Below are 17,910 nucleotides of genomic sequence, written 5' to 3' on the forward strand. Positions count from 1 at the left end.
GTGTTCCCCACTCCTCTCAGCCAACTGACTCCCATTTCCCATCTCATTTTGCTCACGAGCTCCTAATTCCAATCTCCCCCTTCAAAGGCTCTCAGGCCAGCCTCCTCCTACCACCCCCAAGCAGTCCCAGCTCCCAAAGTGTCTCTCCCCGCTCCTGTCCAAGTCTTATCAGACTCCTTGTCCCAGTTTATTCCTTTCTCTCCCCTCCCCCACATCTGGTTCTTGTTCCATCTCCATTTGAATCAGGTGGTTTCCTCTTCTACTCTGCCTACATGCCAACAGGTGGGTCATTGAGAGCACAGGACAGATCGGCTCCAGGTTCTCAGTTCTGGGGTATGGCCCCACACCAACCTGCAGTGGCAATTACAAGGAAAGTCCTTCTGAAACCCGAGAGCTCTGGGCTGGAGCACGCTCAGTTGCTCTGTGGGGGTGGCGGATGCACGATCTGGTCAGCTCTAGGAAGTGAGACTTTTTGAGCATGCTCAGTAACGATGGAATCTTCAGTGATTTTAGGTGTGAATATCTAGCGAGTCGCTAGTGAGTATGTGCAAACTTGTGATTTTTCAAAAGTTTTTAACATGGTCAAATTTAGAAAGAATTTCAGAGATATTAAGAGACTCATCCCTGCCACAAAGGCTCCACCACTACCAAATCTCAAGTCCCTGTTCCAAAGCATAGGAATGCCAAAGCATTTAAAAGAAAAGGCCTTAAGAATTTTTTAACATGACCAAAACAACATATATTTCCCTAGCTTTATTCTCAGAAATGGCTGGACCATTTTGGCTGAAATTATCTAAAACTTTTTCAGTCTGAAGCAAACAAATCATTAAAGTTTGGCAAAGTTATGAGCAACTGAAAACAGGGTCTTATAATGGAAAGTGTTGGGAGATCTTAATAATGGATGGTGCTACCACCTCTGCCTATAATGAAAATTAAGAGAGCTTTAATGTTTGTATGGATTTCCTCCATTAGTTTATTTTCTAATCAGATTATTATTGATGAGACACTAAGTAGCATTTTTTACCATGGTGTAAAAAAGAATTTATCTCATACTGAAAGCTCTTAGCAGAAGCTATTTTTACGACCATGTTTGGATCAGGATATACAGTTTGTCTATGACCAGTGCAATCTCTGCCAATAGGCCCTCAAGTGCCTTCTTTCACTGCCCACCTTCCCTGGAAATTCTCCATACAGCAAAGGAATTACAAGAAAAGACAGATAAACAGACAAATGTAAAAGCAAAACAGTAAATTCTGCTTGTGTAGTGCCTGCGAAACAAGAGATGACACAGAAGATGCAAGCAAATCAGTGTAGTAAAGTGATATGTTGCAGACAATGGTAATTAAAAAGATACTTGGTCCACTGAAACATCTTGGGTTATGAATGCTAATAACATTAGTAGACAATGTTTCCATTAATAGACAAGAGGCTCAGCAACCTATTCCAGGTGCTGTGTTATGATTTATATGAAGGTTAGAGACTTAATGACAAGCACTACTTAACTGAGAGGGTTATCAAACAGAAAACTGCCAGTGACATATTTTTTTTAAAAAACTGTCTATATTTGTTTGTGTGTAAACTTAGGGAAGTTATTGTTTACAGGGGAGGGGTATTAGATATGCACATTGCACTATTTTAATTCAACGGGTCAAGGGTTAGTGTACAACTCTCAGACCTGGCTCTTGGCTTGGCATTGCTTGGAAGAAACAAAAGTTGAGACTTTGTTGCAGCAAATGTTCTGGTTTATTGTTGTATCTAATTAATTGGGGTCTGATCCTGCAAATGACCACGCATGTAGTCAATGGGACTGCTCTTGTGCATACGTGTTTGCCCCTTAGTCAGAAGTTAGGCAGTTGTGCAGAGAAGCAATTTAAAAGCTGCTACTGTGAATATGCCAGCATCTTAGCTAGTTAGTCTTCTGTATTGTTCTCTAAAAGCTCTGTGAACTTTTCTTTCAGGGTAAAATTCATCCCTCTGCAGAAAACCACATGGACCACTTAAATCTCATTTAATCCCTCAAAATAGGTCTTAAGGCACAAGCCTTGTGTGCTGGCTTTTATTTCACCCTCTGTGTTAAAAGTTAATCATTTCATAGAAGAAAGCCAATAGGATAATTTGCAATGTTTCTTCAAGTATAACAGCCATGTACTTAAGGTGAAAATTCAAATGGTCACAATTTCATCTTTAATATACCACAAAGGAGCATAGTCCAGGCATGAGAAGATAGGTTTTTACTTTCCACCAAGTGCTGCAGTCTGCCTAGTTGCAGTCAGCTTGATGAAGCTTGGAGAGTGATGTCCACTGGCCAATAGCATTCACCATGTGACTGAAGTCGTGCAGCCCCACTTGGCTGACTGACTGGCTAGCCTTAAAAGATGGTTGCATGGGAAGGGTACAGCTTCCATTTTCCATCATCCTGGAGCTCTCAAGCAAATTGTGAAACCAAATATCTCCAGAATTTGTGTTTTATCAGCTGTCCTTGATAATATCGTATAATGATTTTAAATATTACTACTTATTACAAGCATTGCAAATGGATCTTTAAGTTTACTTCAAAATATAAATTCAAAACATCTGCACAGAACAGCAACTTATTCCCTAACAATAACAGCATTTTACTAAATCACATTAATGACACAAAATCATGTTTTCAAAGATCACCGCTTCTTTGCTGCATCCAGTTTCAAGAGTGGGCTGTCAGAGAGAGGGCTCTGGTTTCTTATTTAACTGCATGACCATGGCCCCAAGGCATCAGTTGGGGATTGTCCTTCACACTCTGGTCATTCCCTCTGGTATGTCCTCGTAGCCCAAGCATGTCTTCTGTGCAGGGAATGGCCAGGAGGGAAGTGTAGCAACTGTCTCTGCCAGGTCTATACCTGCTGGGGACTCTTCCCTGCCAGAAGCATCCTCAGCAGTACACTTGTGAGAGTTTGAGCATTTAGAAAAGAGCAGGCCTGAGACTGTGGCCTTATGTTTTTATGTCAGCTTCACAATCGTATGATGAGGTAACATCAAGCATTTTTTCTACAGGAATGATTAAATAATATTACTAGTAATACATACATAAATATAAATAATTATTTTCAAGCCAAAGCCATTAGCCTCCCAAATAAACACATAGTCGTATTATTCTCTCCTTTGTCCTTCCTCCTCCTGTTTGTCCTTGTTTTAAGGATAACCTGTGTCAGCTCAGTACCAACATGTTAAAGTGAAGCGCACACATACATATTTGCAGGATTGAGGCCTTTGATCGCTATGCTCTTTTGGGCTGGGAATCCATCTTTCTCTGTAGTGTGAAACTCCAGTCACATATATGGCACTGTGTAAATAAGTAACAAATAATACATTGTCTTCATCATAACTAAATGTGGTTTGTTTTTTGTTTGTTTTTTCAGAATAACCATTTTTCTGACTTTGTGGACAAGCAAACTGGTTACACAACTAACAGCATGCTGGCAACCCCTATTATGCAGGGCAAGGAGGTGCTTGCTGTTGTGATGGCACTTAACAAAATAAATGCCCCTGAATTCTCTAAAGAGGATGAAGAGGTAACTTTAGACATTAAAACGTTAACACTATTGTTCTTTTAACAATAAATATGGCAGCACCTATTACTTGGTTTGATATTTTGTCATATTTTTGTTCTCTGTCATTTATAGGTCTTTAAGAAATACCTCAATTTTGTTTCTGTTGCCATAAAACAATACCATATCACATATCTCTACAATATTGAAACCCGAAGAAGTCAGGTAAAGAAGGATTTGTTAATGAGAACCTTCATTAGCTTTTTCTTATGTAAAATCATTACTAATGATATGGTCTCACAGACAATACATAAAATTTATCATGTTACAGAATGGTATCAACCTCCATTATGAATTCATTCTTTAATATCTGAAACTCATGAGGCTATGTTTTCTTTTCATCTGTAATACATTCTCTTTTCACCACCTGAATATTTACCCAGTTTTTTCTCATTGTAAGTAGATGCTTTTATGGTCTGCCAACAAAGTATTTGAAGAACTGACAGATATTGAGCGACAGTTTCACAAAGCACTGTACACTATTCGAATGTATTTGAACTGTGAAAGATACTCTGTTGGTCTGCTGGATATGACCAAAGAGAAGGTAACCAGCATTTTACCAATTCTTTGGAAATGTAGAATTCATTTAATTCAATATCAATATAAAAAATTAATTCCTCCACTAGCTAATCTGTCATGGATATCTCTAATGTGCCTTTCTCCATGGAATCAATGGGCTATGCTTTCTAAGTATGCTTTCAAAATGACATGAAGCATGAACTATATTCAACTAATATGAGTCACCAAAATTACATGTAAAATATATAAAAATAGGGCAGGCCATATAAGTAAAACATGCAGATTAGTCTCAAGTGGTTATTTTTATTGTATACTTCTCCCACCCACTAAAATGTTGAGAAAGCCATGCAGTTTTCTGGCATTGGTTTTCACACTAATCTGCAATTTACTTGCTAAAACTTTTGTTTGGTGTATATTTAACAATGTTTTCTTCTTACTGTTTTGAGATGTGACCAGACCAAGTAGGGTTATGGTGAAGTATATCATAAAATGATTGTCCATGCATTTCATGTTACCTATTGGTATGTAACTGAGAAACACTTTGTATTGTTAATCTGTGTGTAATTATTTTTAGGAGTTCTATGACGAATGGCCAATCAAGCTGGGAGAAGCAGAGCCTTATAAAGGACCAAAAACACCCGATGGCAGAGTAAGTATAAATGTTTCCTGTTTACACATCATAATTTTGGAATTTAGTTGCACAGGATAATTAACGCATGTTTTTCTCCTCTTTTATTTAGGAAGTCATCTTTTATAAGATTATTGATTATATTTTACATGGAAAAGAAGAAATCAAAGTCATTCCGTAAGTATTCATTATCAGCTTGTTAAATATGTAGCAGTTAGCAGCATTGGTCAGGTAGAACTGCAACATGTTTATATCTGTGACACTGACTTACTGAATCTCATTCTGTCTCTGCAGGTCACCTCCTGCAGATCACTGGTGTCTTGTCAGCGGGTTGCCAACGTATGTTGCTGAAAATGGATTTGTAAGTTAATTGCAAAAAAAGAAAGTTACACATTTTATAGAGTTCTTTGATCAAGCAGAGACTTCGGGAGCCAACATCAAAACTTCCTTATATTGACTATATGACTGGAAATACAATAAGTGCCTATATGAGCATATCACACTGTCTCCAGGATTATAGCTGCCATGGAATACAGGGGCCAATCAATAGCCTGGAGGGACAAGCCCTCTATGCAGATGACCTGTGAACCAGGGGATTTCCTGACAGATCTTAGGACATCTCATGGGTAGGAGGGCTTAGGTCTCTGACTCGCATTGCAGGTGTACAAGTCCATTCTCACAAAAGAATGATCTGTCAGCAACTCAGCAAACAGAAACTTGTTGAATTTTCTGTTTAGTTTTAATCCTGGTACAGGGTTATAAACAGAAAGATAGCTTGGCCCCAAATCTGAACCAAGGCTTCAACATGGTGTAAGATATTGTCTTTCAGAGGAGATACAAAATCAAAGGTCTCTGTGCATATCGTAGTCATTGCTGATTCTGTGGCACTTTTTGTAACAGTAGGGGTTAACTCAACTATTTACCTCTTCCTAAAATTCCCCATGCAGTTTCAAATTGGATATAATATTCCTCTTTACTTGCTGCCCTAAAATTTGCCTTCTTCCTGCATATTGTTAAGTAACTATCATGCTTAATAAAATATATTATGAGCACCATACACAAGGCAAAGTGTTTTCAGCACTCCAAGTGGCATATACCGGCACAGCTAATTCTACTTTAATAATACTTTTGATTTATGTACAATGACAGTTATTTTTCTCTTAGAAAATGAATATGCCTTTTTAAAATGCCAGACTATGGATTTGAGTGTATATACTACACCTAAACAATGGGGCTTTTTTTGTTTCTTTATACCACAGATTTGTAACATGATGAATGCACCAGCAGATGAATATTTTTTATTTCAGGTAATAACACAGTATCTCTTTTAGTGTAATTATTATAGGAAAATACCCTAATGCCATCTACCCATTAACCATACAGTTGATTGCACAAATATTCATACATTCCATAGTTGCGGAGGTGGCTGATAATTTTGTTATTGTACTTATTTGTGATCTTTGGGTACCAACTGTGACATTTACAATTATAATATCAAAATATTGTATGACTATTTTTAAAGAAATATGCAATATTTCCTCTTCTTTTGGTTTGCTTGCAGAAGGGGCCTGTGGATGAGACAGGCTGGGTTATCAAAAATGTCCTGTCTTTGCCTATTGTGAACAAAAAAGAAGAAATTGTGGGAGTAGCTACATTTTACAACAGAAAAGATGGAAAACCCTTTGATGAATTTGATGAACAAATCACTGAAGTAAGTTTAATGAGACAAAAGATTTTGTAGATGATCATTTAATATTAAGAGATATTTTTGTTAAGTCTCAATTAAAAATTACTGAAAGGATTATTTTAGGTAGCAGTTATACTGCAAGTTTGTTATCCTCTTCATTACAATTTCTTAATAGTAAAAGTATTTCCATTAAAACTCTTTACACACTTGTACAGTTATGATGGATCGTGAACTTTTTTCCAGTACTGAACAGACGGCAGATACCATAAAAATCATTCTAACAAATAAACAAACAAAAACCCCATATTAGATTAGTTAAGGATGGTCAAAATCATTTAACTGACAATTAGTATTTGTAGTCTTCGGGGCAGAGATGACAGACCATCTGATTCACTGGATGTCACCCCTAAGACTCTGATCCTGCAAGGAGCTCCTTAAGTGCAAGCCTGTGTAAAGTCCTGTTGACATCAGTGCACCGGTTCAAGTGTGCACCCATATACTGGGCAAGTCACTTAACCTCTGCGCACCTCAGGCCCCCATCTGCAAAATGGGGAAAATGCTTCCCTATATTACATGGTGGTTGTGAAGCTGCATTTATTAAAGTTTTTGAGGGGCTCAGAGCATGAGCACCAACTCTGTGGGTGCTCCAGGGTTGGAGCACTCACGAAAAAAATTAGTGGGTGCTTAGCACCCACCGGCAGCCAGCTCCCCACCCCCAGTGCCTCCAGCCCACCAGCAGCTCCACCAATCAACTCCTCCCCCTCCCTTCCAGCGCCTCACACCCGCCGTGATCAGCCGTTCCGCACCATGCAGAAGGTGCTGTGGGGTAGGCAGAAGAGCAGGGACAGGGCACACTCAAGAAAGAGAGCAGAACTGGGTGGGAAGAGATGGGGGTGGAAGTTTGGAGAAGGGTGGAATTGGGGCAGGGCCTGGGGCAAAGCTGGGGTTGAGCATCCCCAGGGCAAGGAGGAAGCCGATGCCTGTGGCTCAGAAGCTGTGTTGGTGGGAGGCACGTAAGTACCTTCCTGGACATTTTAAGGAGTTCAAATTGTCAGTTTTCCTTTACTATTAAGCCAAATGAATTGTCACTACATCACCTCCATTTTCCTCTGTTTTGTTCCAGAGTCTTACACAATTCCTTGGATGGTCTGTTTTAAATACTGACACCTATGACAAAATGAATAAGCTTGAAAACAGGAAAGACATTGCTCAGGAAATGCTCATGTACCAGACAAAGGCCACCCCTGAAGAAATTCAGTCCATATTGGTGAGTATCTTTCTAGTACCACAGAATTCAAATAGGAATCTTGTGGAACAGAAACTTAATTTTTCATTCATTTTCACTTTAGAAATACAAAGAGAAATTAAATGTAACGAGTACTGAAGACTGTGATGAGAAAGCCCTCCTCAAGATTTTGGTAAGTAATGAAACCCGATTCTTAAACTTTCAGTGGCCTATTAACTTCAGACTGTGATGGGACTCCTTTGAGTTTGTGTTAAAATGTGTTGTTTAACCTTCTTCTACTTTATACAACATATTTATATTAGTCATCAGCTCCAGGGATCTTGTGCAGGTGCCTCGTAAAAATATTTTTGGCAATATGTTAGGTTCGCTCATACACTGATATGCAACCTATATACTTCCCATGGTACCAACCCACTAAAACAGCATTCTCCCTGGATTTTCATATGCAAATCTGTCAGTGGTAATGCAGGAAGTAAAGTCTTTGTACTGTTCAAGAGGAGCTGAACTATCCAGGGATCATTATGATAGCATCTCGATTCAAAGAAAATGGACCAAATTCTATTCTAGGCTGCATGGTCAGCATCACCATACGGAGGGGGGAAACTGAATCCTTTGCTTGTATTGTTTGGTTGAAATACAAGGGTAAAATGCAAAATTAGGAACTAGGACTGACCTGAATGTTCACAAAACAACAATAAATTTTCAGTAAATAGACAATTTGCTACTGGTAGAACCTCTTTGCCTAATACCTTTTGAAAGATGCTAAAGTCAGATAGGTAAGAGAGAGAAAAGAACAAGGATGAGTTTAAAACAAAAGAGACTTTGGGCTAAAGGCATCTGTGGCGCATCTCTATCAAAATCAGCATTGCATCAGAAATTCTTTATTATTTGGATAGCATTAGCACCTCGCCACCCCAGTCTTGAACCAGGCTTCCATTGCATTAGGCACTGTGCAAACCCATAATTAAAATTCACACCATTATGTTGACCAGTAATGGTATAACAGAGATCAAGAAAATAAACACTGAATGTGTTTTTGATATCTGGACAGACATATTGCTACCATACACTATCATACACAGCGTGCTGACTGAGGGCCTGACCTTCCAAACATTTAGGCACATGCTTAATGTCACTCACATGAGTAGTTCCATTGAAAATTACTGACATTCTTAAATATTTGAAGGCTCAATGTCTTATTTCCCAAAGAGATAAAAAGGGACTATCCTAGGTACTATTGCAGGCTGAAGGAGTTATAGCTGCCTCCTTAAAATGCTATTTGCTATTTGTTTCTCTTAATAATTTTAATTTTATTTTTTTTTCATTTTATTTTATGATTAATTGGATTGACTCCACTCATTCGTCATTCACTCTGCATGAATGAATATTACTGAGTTTTATATGGGAACCTACTGTATATAAGAATGGCTAAAACTCAATTTAAAGGTATAGTTGTGTGTATATTAGTACAACATACATAGGAGGAGGAGGAAATTGGCAGGGCACCAGAATAAGAAGTGACTGTATAGGATATGAAGGGGGTTAATAACAGCAATAGCACCTGATGTGTTTCTATAATTTGTTAGGTATTTGAAAAACTTCAGTTAACTGGTTTTTATTTACTTTGCCGTGTAGCAGGAATTTATGGTTAAAGTTATAGATTATTATCAGTAAAATGAGCTCTCTTTCCCCTCCTTCCTCTAAAAACATTGCAGATATCAGGTTTAGGACTCTACACAGTTTTTACAGTTAAAAGAACTTGTTAAATTATATCTGATTATATAAGCACATCCACTAGTGAAATGAAAAGTATCAATAGAAAATTATACCTTCACATTTTCAAGTAAATTCATTTTAAATTTAAGACTTACAAAAATTAATAGCAATAATACATTTTTAGATCTCTCCACTTGTAAATCAAGGTGCCTTAATTACCCTCTGGGGGCATCCAAGTGGAATAAAACACTGGAATGGATTTTTAAAACCGCTAGAAACTAAATTAAATAGCTTTTTCTATACATCGGGGTATCAAGAACTGAAGGTCTGATATCTCATGCAGTGCCAGGACTACATAGAAATGTTTAATCCTATAGGAAGCCTGGAATGTCAGGTCACTAATGCGATAAAGCAGGTGTTTTCTAGTCCTGAAGGCTCACAAAGCATTGGGCCTTAAAACTGTCACAGCTCCATGATTGACCACTCTCTGTTCTTGAACTCAGACCAGAGTAAATTTAAAGGGAAATTCCACATATGGGAGAAAAGACAGAAATATTTTTGCATGTACAATAACCAATATTTGCAGAAAATATCTCCAACCAAACAGCAATAATTGCAAAGGTGGGACATCACTGTTCCACATCCCATTCATTTCAATGAAGTGGGTAATCTAACTTGCATGTGCAGTTTCTTTTTTGTGTTTTTTTAAACAAGGACATTAAATATAAGGTTATAGCATCAATACACAATAAAGATTTTCTTTTAAAGAGAAATCCAAATTATAGTTCTCATCCTAATGTTGCCCACATTACACTTGTAATATATTCAGTTGCCAGTTTCCTCATCTGTAAAATGGAATCTGACAGTTCACTGACTTCCTTTGTAAAGGGCTTTGAGATGTACTACTGAAAAACGCTATCTATGATCTAGACACTTATAATTATTACCACCACCAGTGAGGCTATTAAATATATATTTATATCATACGTATAACGTGGGCAAATTAAAGTTACTACAAGAGCCTTAATTTTTGCATTTCCTGACATTTGAATATCATGAGTAAATACTCTTGGTGTGTTATTTGTATGTGCATGAGTGCAATTAATATAAATAAAGTAAGTCATAAGTAAAAATAGAGATCTTTTGTGCTAGTAACTCTAAAGGCTAGAGATCTTCACACACATTAAGTCTGGTTTGTTGGTGGTCCCTCAGTGCAAAGCAGTCTTAAGCCAAGCAGATAGGGTAGTGGACATTTCTGAGGGTAGCTACACTTGCCTCTAAAATAAAGGGTATTCATGAGGGGAAAGAGCATGCACTCAGGCAATCCTCTGCTGCCAGAATTGTCCCTTGGGGCCATTGGAAGCCAGTGTAGTTTAGAGCAGAGTTTGCTCTAAACTACACTAGGGACACAACTGGCACAGAACCATCTAGAGGTAGGTAGGGAGGGGCAAGTGACTGTGATGGATTTGGCATTTCCTGTAATCTACAAAATACCACCCGTTCTATGTTTGTCTGGGCACTGTTAAGATATTTACTGTACTTTAGCCAGATGGTAAGAAAACTAACCAGGAAGATAGGCAGTAGCCCAGATAAGAGTTCCTCAGAAAACACCGAGGATTATGAACTGATATGCTAGCTCCGCCTCCCTGGTGAGCTTGCCTGACCAGCTTTCCCAGGACTAAGTCACAAACTCTGTGAAGGTGGGGAGATCAAAGGCTGAGAGGGATTTATAGGCACACTCTCCGAAGGGGAAAGGGACTGGTTTTGTGAGGTGCTTAAGGGGAAGAAACTGCCTTCCAGCGCTGGGCATGTCTCAAGGTAGCTTAGCCCAATTAGGGTTTCTGCTAAGGGAAGGCAAGTCTTTAGGTAAGATAAACATGCACTTAGGCCTTTCATTGCCCTAAAAATGCTTTTCTCTTGCTATGCTGTATTCCTACTGTTAAGATTCAACAATACATTGTTTTAAGAAGGCTGTTTTGGGTCACTTTATTCACTGCTGCTCACAAGTTCCTGAAGGGAAGAACTGCAGGTATTGAGTCCAGTCAGACTTGTTGAGTAATATTTGTTGGTGGGAGAATCATGGGATTCTGCCATAGAGTGAAAGTGGGAGGCCTAAGACCTAGAGGCAGGTGCACTCAGAAGACACCAGGGAAGAGGGTCAGAGGTCCAGGTAGCCCTGAACTATGACAGACCCCTCCCCACCCTCAGTTGCACCCATGATTTATAGGGTAACAGTTGATAATCTATCCCAAAGATTCACTGAAGTCCCACAGGTGAGGTATGTAATACAATAATAATAATAATCTGAAGTACAATAATTGTATGCATAATTAAGAAATGCATTCTAAAATAAAGTAACCATTGGTTTTTACCCAATATATAACTAAAAAAACTATAATTGTAATGTGGATTTTGTTGGAATGCACATGGGGAAGAAATACCAGTTTGCAGGAAGCAATAAACGGTACCCATCCCCTTTGTTTGAGCAGAAAAGCAGCAGTGATCTAAAGTACATATTATAGTTTAATATACAGTAGTGTGCATTGAAACCTGAGAGCTATGTACACATGATGGGCCTGACCATGAACTCTTTATATAGAGTGAAAAAGCAAGTAAAAAACTGAATTTTCTCTAATTTCCTTCTTACAAAGTGAAACTGTTGTGGTCTTTTTTTTTTCTTTTTTTTCCTCCCTGACAGAGAGAGGAATTACCTGATCCAAAGGAAGTGGAACTTTATGAATTCCGCTTCAGTGACTTTCCCGTTACAGAGCATGGCTTGATTAAGTGCGGAATACGATTATTCTTTGAGATAAATGTGGTTGAAAAATTCAAAGTCCCAGCAGAGGTCAGATTTATTTTGTCATATTAGGTACATTTTCCTCCTCAGTTCCAAGTTCTTTTAACTAGAACTGTCCCAGAGTAAAATATTAGAAGCAATAAGTAGCATACATCCATTCTTAGCTTTTTATATATAAAACATTCGATATCTATTACTTTTCCACTGTTCTGACCAGATGTTTTTCACAGATTCATAATAAGTATGTAAAGCTAGGTGGTAAAAATCATTGTGTGCTTAGTTAGATAAAAAATTAAACTAGCATTGACTTATATAGCAGTGGTTAGCTTCTATGTTTATTTTAATTAGAAACAATGTTTCAGCTTTGTAAAAGCTGCATATTTTCCTGTAAAGATATGAAATTCCATCTTAATTTTAAAGACATTCCAGGAATTTGTCATATTTGAACTCTACTGAGTATGATATGCCTTTTATTTGTAACAGGTACTTACAAGATGGATGTACACAGTCAGAAAGGGTTATCGGGATATAACTTACCATAACTGGCGTCATGGATTCAACGTGGGACAGACAATGTTCACCTTACTAATGGTATGTTTTGTCATTGTAAACCTATTTTACATTCAATTTGTAGTTCTTTTAATTTCAACAGGAATTGTAAAATTCAAGCAGGTATATACTCAAAAAAGTCTCTTCTCCTTTATAGACAGGTAGACTAAAGAAATACTATACCGATCTAGAAGCCTTTGCCATGGTTGCGGCTGCTTTCTGCCATGACATTGATCACAGAGGGACCAATAATTTGTATCAAATGAAGTAAGTTCAGCTACATTGATTTATAAGTACAAACACCTGTACATATAACATTTGTACCAGTAACTAAAATAAAGATGTGAACATATCACCACATGCAAAGATACAAACTATACTATTTTCCATAATTATTTGCAAAGCATGCACATCTATCAAGAGAGTCTGACCCAGAGTATTTATAACCTATATGAAAACACCAAGATAAGACCCTTTGGGAAAGCCTGGATTCTGGGGGGGTGTCTGTCATAAGGGGCCATATTGAAGGTGTGAAGATAGGAATGGGAGAAGGAAATGAAATGGGCATTGGAGCTAACACTGTTGACAGAGTGAAGCTGGTGAGAGGGAGCACATTAGAAGACAAGATTTAAGATGTAGGCCAGAGTGAAGTTGTGTAGAGCCTAGAACAGGAGCAGTCAGTTATTTTTTGTCAAGGTCCAAATTTCTTGGTCAAGGTACAAACTCCAGACAAAATAATAAAAAAGAATAACAATAACAATAATAATAAGTAAATAAAAATTTGGGGTCTGTTCAAAAGCATCTGGCAGTTCTGATTTGGCCCACAGTCCACCTATTGACTACCCCTAGCTAAGAAGATGAAGGAGGTGAATCCTGCTTCCTCTGAAGTCAGTGGCAAAACTCCTGCTGATTTCAGTACAGCAGGATCAAGTCCCAGGTGCAAGATCCTCACTCCCACTCTGGCTCCTTTATGCTGAGTGAAAGGGCTGGTCTACACTAGGGGGGGGGATTGATCTAAGATACGCAACTTCAGCTACGTGAATAGCGTAGCTGAAGTCGAAGTATCTTAGATCGAGTTACCTACCATCCTCATGGCGCGGGATCGACATCCGCGGCTCCCCCGTTGACTCCGCTACCGCCGTTCACGTTGGTGGAGTTCCGGGGTCGACAGGAGCTCGTTCGGGGATCGATATAGATGAGACGCAATATATCAATCCCCGAGAAATCGATTGCTACCCGCCGATACGGCCGGTAGTGAAGACGTACCCAAAGACCCAAAGGGTAAGTCTACACTGCAACTGGGAGTGTGCCTCCCAGCCTGAGTAGACAGACTTACACCAGTTTAGCTCGAGCTAGCAGGCTAAAAATCGTGGAAGTGTAGTGCTGAAAGAGAACTCGAGAGGTCTAATCCAGCTCCCACACTGAGACAGGACCAAGTATATGTAGACAATCTCTGACAGCTGTTTGTCTAACCTGTTACTAAAAGCTTCCAAGGACTGGGATTCAACAACCTCTCTGGAAAGCCTATTCCAGAGATTAATTACCCTTATATGTAATTTCCATTTCCCTTGCTGCAGATTAAGCCCATTTCTTCTTGTCCTACCTTTAGTGAATGTGGAGAACTCATCACAGTCTTCTTTATAACAGCCTTTTAACATATTTGAAAATTGTTTATCAAGTCCCCTCTCCGAATTCTTTTTTCAAGACTAAACATGCACAGTTTTAACCTTTCCTCATAGATCACAGTTTCTAAACCATTTATCCTTTTTGTTGCTCTCCTCTGGACTCTCTCCAATTTGTCCACATCTTTCTTAAAGTGTGGAGCCAAGAACTGGATACAGTACTCCCGCTGAGGCCTCACCAGGACCAAGTAGAGCAGGATGGTTAGCTCCTGTGTCTTATACATAACACTCCTGTTAATAGACCCCCAGAATATTAGCTTTTGGGGGGGGGCAACTGTATCACATTGTTTATTCATTCAATTTGTGATCCACTATAACCCACAGATCCTTTTCAGCAGTACTACCACCTAGTCATTTATTCCACATTTTATAGTTGTACATTTTTCCTTCATAAGTGAAGTACTTTGTACAGTTTTTTTTATTGAATTTCATTTGATTGGTCTAATTTCAGACCAGTTCTCTAATTTGTCAAGATAGTTTTGAATTCTAATTCTGTCCTCCAAAGTACTTGCAACTCCTCCTAACTTGGTTTCATTTGCAAATTTTATAAGCACACTCTCCACTCTGTTATCCAAGTCATTAATGAAAATATTGAACAGTATCAGACTGAGGACTGACGCCTGTGGGTCACCGTTTGACCATGAACTAGTCTTTGAGTACAGATTTTCATCCAGTTCTGCACCCACTTCATAGGAATTTTATTTAGACCACATTTTACTAGTGTACTTATGAGAATGTCACCTAGGACTATGTCAAGAGCCTTACTAAAATCAAGATATAGCACATCTACTGCTTCTCCCCATCTCCATGGCCAGAAACTCGGTCAAAGAAGGAAATTAGGTTGGTTTGGCATGATTTCTTTTTAACAAAACCATGGTGGCTATTACTTATAACCATTATTCTCTAGATTCTTACAAAATAATTGTTTAATAATTTGTTCCAGGTATCGAAGTTAGCTGGATTTTTCTGTAATTTTCTGAGTCCTCTATGTTCCTCTTTTTTCAAGGTGGGCAAACACAAAACTTTTCTCTAGTCTTTTGGGACCTCAGCCATCTTCAGTGAGTTCTCAGAAATAATCACTAATGATTATAAGATTGCTTCAGCTAGTTCCTCTTTACGTACCTTACGATGAATTTCATCAGACCCTGCCAACCTGAATACATCTAAGTTATCTAAATATTCTTTAAGCTGTTCTTTCCCTGTTTTGTCTTGCATTCCTTCCCCTTGTTAACATTAATTATGTTATGTATGTGGCCACAATTTACCTTTTTTTAATGAAAACTGAAGCAAAATAGGCATTAAACATATCAGCCTTCTTGATGTTGTCCTTTATTGGCTCTCCTTCCCCACTAAGCAGAGGACCTACACTTTCCTTCCTCTTGCTTCTAATGTATTTATAAGATCTTCTCTATTTGCTTTTATGTCCCTTGCTTGGTGTAACTCATTTTGTGCCTTAGCCTTTCCATTTTTGTCCCTAATTGCTTGTGCTATTCTTTTGTGCTCATCCTTAGCAATTTGTCTGTATTTCCACTTCTGATTTTCAGCTAAAAAGCTTGTGCTGGAGCCATAGTTGCCTCTTATTATTCTTCCTATCTCTCCTTCGTATCAGGATTGTTTTGGGTGTTGCACCTTTAATATTGCCTCTTGGAGAAACTGCCAGATCTCCTGAACTCCTTTTTCCCTTTGATTTTCTTCCCATGGGATCGTACCTACCTGTTCTTTGAGCTTAAGTCTGCATTTTTTAAATTCATTGTCTTTATTCTGCTACCCTCACTCCTTCCTGTCCTTAGAACCAGGAAATCTATCATTTAATGATCACTTTGAATTGAATTGACTCCCACCTTAAAATTCACTACCAATTCCTTCCTGTTGGTCAGAATCAAGTCTAAAATAACTGTTCCCTGGTTTCTTCCTCCACCTTCTGAAACAAAAAGTTGTCCCCAACACATTTCAAGAACTTATTAGCCAATTTATGTTTTGCCATATTACTTTTCCAACAGATGTCTGAGGAGTCCACCACTACTACCAGGTCTTGGATATTTATTATAGAAATGCCTCGTCTACCTCTTCTTGCTTATTTGGTGGGCTATAATAGTCCCTCTGCCATGACTTTTCCCTCCCTTTATATGCACCCAGAGACTTTCAATTGGTCTGCCTCTCATCTCCTTCTGGACCTCAGAATAAGTGTATATATTCTTGATGTATAATGCAACACCTCCTCCTTTTTTTCCCTGCCTGTCCTTCCTGAACAAGCTGTATTCCTCTATGTCAATAGTTCAGTTATGAGATTTATCCCATTAAGTCTCCGTGCTGCCAATTAATTCATACTTTAGCATATGTACTAATACTTCTAGTTCTTCCTGTTTATTCCCCATAAGCCTTGTATTTGTGAACAGACATCTAAAATGTCAAGCAGATTCCCCATCCCCACCCCGTTATCACTCTTGTTGCTCCTATGGACCCTATTGTAATTTTCTGTCTCCGCCCCCTTCCCCACTGAACATTTAGCCTTCTATTAAGGTCACTTTTTTATACCTGTGGGCTTTTGTCACCTGCCCCCTTTGAACCTAGTTTAAAGCCCTCCTTACTAGGTTGGCTAGGTAGTGGGTGAAGATGCTTTCCCCCTTCTTGGTCACTGTGGACATTCTGGCATGGACAGTGGCTTGAGCTCAGATCCAGGGGGTCATGTGGGCAAATTCATAAGGACATTATCATGGCTGGAATGCAGTAACAAAGTCTGACCTACTTATTTTCTTGTACAAAGTTTGCCAAGTCCTTGTAATATTTTGTGTCAAGTCCCCTCAAGATATTGCTACCGGCCCACTACTCATAAGCAACTGTACAACAAACTAGTGTGATACAGAAAAACAATTTTGTAAGGAAATTGTTTTCAGACTTATTTCAAGAGATTATTCTAAAGCTCAGTTTGCAACATATTAGTTTTGAAGATAAGATAAAATACTGTGTGTCCTTTTAGGAATGTGATCAGACAGAACATATTTATGCTGTCTACAGTGATTTAAAAAAAAATAATAGTCAGATCCACAGTTGGTGTAAATAGGTGTCGTTCTGCTGACTGCAGTGGAGCTATGCCAGTTTACACCAGTAAGGATCTGGCTGTCATAGCCCTGTGTATAAGATATTGTAAATGATGTGGGGAGTAGAAGGGTTTCCTTTTCCCTAGTAAATGTTTGCAGTGATACACACAATTTTATTTTTTTTCTGCTTTTTACATCATTGTGCATAACTAGGATCCCACTTTTCATCTGTAGGTCAATTAATCTTTCATGCATTCTTTCTCATGATATACACTGTACATTGTAATCACTTGCTTCTGTGCATTTGCTAGCCAACAAAAACTCCACAGGCTCTCAGTCCCCAGTAGCTAGGGAACATAATAATCATGATCTTTAGAATATCCTGCCAGTAATGCAGAATGACTTATTAGGTAACACCCATGAAGGAATTTTCAAGTTGTACTCCATGGCAATGGCATTTTCTG

At 38.5% G+C, this 17,910-nt stretch overlaps 1 protein-coding gene across 3 annotated transcripts in view; it reads left to right on the forward strand.

Annotated features, from left to right (window-relative positions):
- PDE6C (phosphodiesterase 6C) overlaps positions 1 to 17,910 on the forward strand; it is a 63,776-nt gene that overhangs the window by 28,287 nt on the left and 17,579 nt on the right. For all 3 annotated transcript variants that reach the window (XM_039480934.1, XM_039480935.1, XM_039480932.1), the window contains exons 2-14: positions 3,396 to 3,548; positions 3,660 to 3,749; positions 3,988 to 4,128; positions 4,678 to 4,752; positions 4,844 to 4,908; positions 5,026 to 5,092; positions 5,991 to 6,038; positions 6,293 to 6,442; positions 7,542 to 7,685; positions 7,768 to 7,836; positions 12,079 to 12,225; positions 12,661 to 12,768; positions 12,884 to 12,993. In XM_039480934.1, the coding sequence (XP_039336868.1) occupies positions 3,450 to 3,548; positions 3,660 to 3,749; positions 3,988 to 4,128; positions 4,678 to 4,752; positions 4,844 to 4,908; positions 5,026 to 5,092; positions 5,991 to 6,038; positions 6,293 to 6,442; positions 7,542 to 7,685; positions 7,768 to 7,836; positions 12,079 to 12,225; positions 12,661 to 12,768; positions 12,884 to 12,993 (1,313 nt within the window). In that variant the 5' untranslated portion in view covers positions 3,396 to 3,449. The remainder of the gene's footprint in view (positions 1 to 3,395; positions 3,549 to 3,659; positions 3,750 to 3,987; positions 4,129 to 4,677; positions 4,753 to 4,843; positions 4,909 to 5,025; positions 5,093 to 5,990; positions 6,039 to 6,292; positions 6,443 to 7,541; positions 7,686 to 7,767; positions 7,837 to 12,078; positions 12,226 to 12,660; positions 12,769 to 12,883; positions 12,994 to 17,910) is intronic.

The sequence above is a fragment of the Mauremys reevesii genome, linkage group 7 (assembly GCF_016161935.1).
Source record: "Mauremys reevesii isolate NIE-2019 linkage group 7, ASM1616193v1, whole genome shotgun sequence".
Lineage (NCBI taxonomy): Eukaryota > Metazoa > Chordata > Testudines > Geoemydidae > Mauremys > Mauremys reevesii.